General features: G+C 46.2%; 1 protein-coding gene across 1 annotated transcript; it reads right to left on the reverse strand.

The window, feature by feature from the left end:
• Nucleotides 1-2667: 2667 nt before the first annotated feature.
• On the reverse strand, nucleotides 2668-4016 carry LOC128576843 (SET domain-containing protein 4-like). The gene is given in 2 exon segments (XM_053579020.1): nucleotides 2668-3755; nucleotides 3758-4016. Coding segments are annotated over 2 exon segments (1320 nt in total). The 5' UTR covers nucleotides 3990-4016.
• Nucleotides 4017-5481: the final 1465 nt, after the last annotated feature.

Below are 5481 nucleotides of genomic sequence, written 5' to 3' on the forward strand. Positions count from 1 at the left end.
ACTGACAGTCAACTGAATATCTGCAGTGAGCAGATATTCCAGAGGTTTTCACCTGCCTAAATCACAAGGAAGTCTATATCTGCTCATGCAGGCCGCTGCTCTCTGCCTCTATCCAGCAGGGGGTGGTGAGGGCTGTTAACCTCAGACACTTGATGTAGGCTGGGGGTGTTCACTCAGTTCCAGCCCCACCCTTAGTTTATGTTACTGGGTGAACAAAACCACCCTGTGGGAGTTTGTTTCTGACCCTGCTAAATTCCTCTGCAGAGGAGAGGCTGATTTGAGTTCCCAGAACCTGTGCCTCAGGCCCTGTACTCCTGCAGGTTTGTTTTTGCAGCCCGATTAGTTGTGAGATGTAGGCTCTTGGCCTCCTTTGTCTATAGGCTGATGATTTCCTGAGGGCCAGGTGTGTCTTAGGTTCAGTAAAGCAGTCCTCTGGATCAGCCCCACCCTGGGAGTTTCCTGGCTCTGAGTGTGCATTTTCTAGTCCCTGTGTTCCACCCAGGCCAGTACCGCTTCAGGCTAACCCTTTACTCACGGGGCCTGTGTTTCAGTCCCAGTTCTGTTCTGTGGTGGTTGCCATCTTTGAATATGCCTGGCCTCATCTGGTTGCCCAGGGAAACAGGAGGAGTGGCTACAGAATATCTGGGAGTGGGCCTTGTTATTGTTAAAGACAGCTGCTGCTCTGTACCTTTGGGCACCGCCATTCCAGCGTGGTTCCCTCTTAGCCAACTCTCATCTCCTCACTCCTGTGCTGCAGAATCAGCACTGTCCAGCTGCATTCCAGGTCCTGTCCACACCTCTCAAGAAATCACCCAAGAATATGGACTCCTGGGGGGCAGGACTCCAGACCTCAGAGTGAGAGTGGAGGGGAGTGCTGGGAGCTCAGAGTTGCAGATTGTAACACCAAGCTCCTTGAAAGCCAATGAGCAAATAAGATACAAAGGCTAGCAGACACACAAGCCCATAGATACAGAAACAGACGGAGACACATAAACATACAGACAACACCCACGACAACATAAAAACACCTGTAATTAAAATAGTGATAATCGTAAAATAATTGAAAAAAAAGAAAAAGAAAACAGTGGTGTTCATAGAAAGGTTAAAAGAGAAGAAAGTATAAATTAAAAATAGAAAAAATAGAAATAAAAAATATCTATATAAAAAGTAATAATAAAAATTTAACAAAAGCTCCTCCAAGAAAATGGTGAGGAAAAAACAGAACAAAACAAAAAAAGAGAGAGAGAGATAAAAGAAAAAAAAAAGGCACCAACCACAAAAATGTTATTCTTTTTTTTTTTGTAAATAAAGTTTTATTAGAAGTCAGTGTGTAATTTGTTTACATGTAGTCTATAGCTGCTTTGCAGTATATTTGAGAGAAATACAATATGGTCCAGAAAGCTCAAAATATTTACTATTTGGCCCTCCACCAAAAGAGTCTGCCCATCCCCGCAATACCTGTTTTTGTTTTTTCTTTTTGAGAAAAGGTCTGCCTCTATCACCCAAGCTAGAGTGCAATGACACAATCACAGCTCACTGCAGCCTCGAGCTCTTGGGCTAATGCATATTATAAAATACACTGCAGCTAATCAAAAATAAAATTAACACAAGTGACACACACAAAAGATGTTCAAGATATAATGAACATGTTTCATTTAAACTCTTGACTGCCTTCTGAGGCAAGTGGGCTCCATTTACCTGATCATGTTTGGCTCCATAATGAAAAAGAAATTTGAGTTCTGGGGAAGAATAACCCCTTGGGAGGGACAACTGGACTCTGGTCAACTGCGATGGAAGACTAGAGCAGTACCAGCTTTGTGATTCCTGGCTATCCCTCTGGGGTTCCCTCTCCCACTGTTTACCCCAGGGGGTCCCCTGAGGCTACAGACTGCTGAGAGTTGAGGGAAGTAGCCCTTTTTCCCCACCCTGGGTCTGAGAAAAATAAAAAATAAAGAGTAAGGGCACAGACCAAAATATCACCAAGGCTTCAGATCTACAATGAACCCCAGAATCAAGCAGACATGCCCACCAAGGCACAGCTGGGCACGCCAGGAAAGATGCTGGAACAAAGCTGAAAGAACCTATGGCTAAGCCTCTCCTTTTCCCCAAAGGAATAATTAGACAAGCCCTGACTTGGGTGTGCAAATCCTTCCTCTTGGAAACCATATGTGTCCCCCAGAAGGCACCTGAACACCCACCTCAGGGTAGACCTGGGGCTGAGGACCACCTTGGCTGAGACCCAGAACTGCCTCGCACTCCACCATACCCACCACTGGAAGCCACCCACCACCAACCTGCCCCTTAACACAATGGTATCAGAACATCTTAAAAGCACAAATGCTTGACTTTGGCAGCTGCGAGTCAGATAAGAAGCAGGCCCTGTGGGGACAGGCCACACACAAGAGGCGGGCTGGCTCCTGGTCCCCTGAAAGTCTGCCTCTCTCCTTGCAGCTCAGTATTGTCTTCTGCTTCCTCCTGCTGTTTATTTAGCAGAGTGTCAAAGGTACCGAGCAGACAACAGATCCATCTCCACCGGCAGCCCCACAGCCCCAGGACCTGGGGGGCTCTTGCACAAATCTTTCTGTCTCAAGGCAACCACCACTCTCGCCAGTGGAGTCGCTCTTAAGAGTGCAGTGTCCACCAGTGGAGGTGACCAGGTAGGTGCAGTCAGGGAAAAGCTGTCTGCAAATGGCACAGGACCTCAGCAGATGCCTGGAGAATCTTCAGCTCTTCCATCCACAATGTTTCCACCAAAGCTAGTTGGTTTATCAAAGCTACTTTCTCATCCTTCATATAATAAACCTTCTGAAGCATAGCATTAGTCTCCTTTACAAAATAACAGCATATTTTCTGGGCTATGCCCAAACTTGCCTTCTCATTTGTATCTGAAATTACTTCCCCAAGAAGTACTTTATTCCAGCACATAAATTTTTTAGCTTCCAGACATAGCAACTTTAGAGCTGTGAGTAATCTCCAAGATGGTCCATCCCATCCAAATGTCAAATTTTCTATAAAGCCATGATCCTTTAAAATGGAAATCTTTTTGTTCATCTGTTTATCTGTTGATGGAAGATACTTAACAAGTATTTCTCTTGAGACATAAACACAAGCATGAGGATTCTGGATGGAAACAAATCCGTACTCTAGAAGCAGCCGCTGGTTGTCATGGTGACCGTAGCAGATGAACACCTCTTCGTGTTTCCTCCAACTTGAAGCTGTTCTAATTTCGTAACAGCAAGTTTCCTCATTAAATGCTGCTTTTACCTGGACATTTGGGCTGTGATTCAGCAGATCCAGGTATGGAGCAAGCGCACAGGTGTCTGGCTCCGCAGAAAGGCATTCCCGCCACCTGTGCCTCAGGTACACAGCCGTGGTGTTGACTGTGCACCAAGCCCACAGGAGGGCGCTGTAGCTGAAGATGCTGTCAACAGCCACTGCAAACAGAGGCTGCAGGGAACAGAAAAAGTCTCTGGAGGAAGCAAAGAACTCCTATACACGGGCTCTCTGCTCTTCTGCCTTTGCTTTTAAAGGTTTCGGAAGAAGATTCACCACTTCTGGTTCTAAACAAACAGGGCAGGTGTAGGCCTTGGGTAAAATCTCCAGGTATGGCTTCCAGGGAGACTGGTCCCAGGCATGCTTTTCTGAAACTAAAAAGGTGCACAGAGCCAGCAGAGGAGACAGAGGTGGCTTCCACTTAGTAATGTATGCCCCTAAGTAGCTTTCAATCACTGTGTCAGTGGTGAGCAGGCAGTTCTCGGCAACGAAATTATCATCTGTCCCTCCTGTAGGGATGTTTTGCTCATCAGCCCTCTTCCTGTACCTGGAAAACAAGCAGGCATTAAGTTTGTATCTTCAAATTTCCTATCTTTCAGCCATTTCTTTAGCTCTATAAATTCACACTTGAAGCTCTCATTCACTCCTCTTGATTCAGAATTTCTGGAGAGTTTTCGTCTTCTGATTCCGCTTGTTCTCCCCCTTCTCTTTCGCATACTGAAACTGTAGTTCCTGAGGAGGTGCCCAATTGAGGCCGCCACCATGAGCCAGCCAGGCAGGCGTCAGAACCTGGGCCTCGGGCTCCTGAAAAAATGTTATTCTTGTATGTAGAAAAATACATCTATATGTATGATGTAGGGATCAACTTTCGTAGGAATATATTCACACTGCAGTATACTTTCTGGACAACTAGTGTTGCTGTGAGTGGTTTTCAGGCTTATACCTGATTCACAGTTTATACTGTTACCATGGTAACCACCATCCATGGCCAATCGCCATTTTGGAGTTTCTGTAAAAGTTTGTCACCTAAGTGTTGTGTAACCTCGGCTGTTCTGCTCCAGAGAGCTCTCGAGACCAACCTTCCCACTCAGTGCAGGAGTCCATGCTTCTCAAATCTTTCCACTCTGCTCCCAGTTTCTCCTGCAAACTGGCAACTGCAATCGGCTGTAGGGGAGGGTGCTTCTGGTTCGTGCGGTTGCTGGCAGGTTCCGCATGTGCAGCCGTTCCCGCGGCTGGAGCGGTTGAAGACCTTATTCTGAGTTTTATGGTTCAGAGTTTCCCTTTTGGATCGGGACCCGCCAGTTCACTGAGCAGCCTGAGCCGCCAGCCCCCTCCAACATTCCCCACCAGGAATGCTATTCAATCACTCCTGGACTAGGGGAAGGTGTTTGCCCTTTTGGGTAGTTCATAATGTCTATTTCCCAGGCGGGATCGCTTCCCTTCAGTTTTCCATCAGGTTGCCCAGCTCCCCATGGTTTTGAGTGGCTCTCCTTTCTGATGCCTCCCTCAGTTCAGGAATAAATATTTGTCAATTGGGTTTTGTCAGCATTTGCAAGCTGCTGTCCTCCATAAGGGAGGGGCCTGCTGGCCAGCACAGCCAAGCAGGGAAGAATCTCTACAACAGAGTCTGTGGTTTTAAATTACTCCTGATATATAGTAATCCAGCAATTCGCTGAGTGTTTCCAGCTGTCTGTCCACACCAGTAATTCACACACGGGGAAGGTCCAGACCCCCTTTCCTCTCACCTGATGGCTTGGGAGAGTTGGGCTACATGTCCGTCCTGTCCGCCATCATGCTCAGCCTCCTTAACACAATTTATTAATCCATTCATGGGTCAATGGGCACTTGGGCTTCTTCCATGACTTGGCAATTATGAATTGAGCTGCATTGAACAATCTGGTGCAAATATGTTTATTACCAAATGATTTTTGGTCCTTTGGATATATACCTAAAAGAGGAATAGCAGGATTAAACGGCAGGTCTACATTTAGATCCCTGAGTGTTTTCCAAACTTCCTTCCAAAAGGAACGTACTAGCTTGCACTCCTACCAGCTCTGCAGAAGTGTTCCCTTTTCTCCACATCCATGCCGACATCTGTTGTTTTGGAATTTTGTGATGTGGGTTACTCTTACTGGAGTTAGATGGTATCTCAGAGTAGTTTTGGTTTGTATTTCTCTGATGCTTAAAGATGATGAGCACTTTTTCATG

Source organism: Nycticebus coucang, chromosome X (assembly GCF_027406575.1).
Source record: "Nycticebus coucang isolate mNycCou1 chromosome X, mNycCou1.pri, whole genome shotgun sequence".
NCBI lineage: Eukaryota > Metazoa > Chordata > Mammalia > Primates > Lorisidae > Nycticebus > Nycticebus coucang.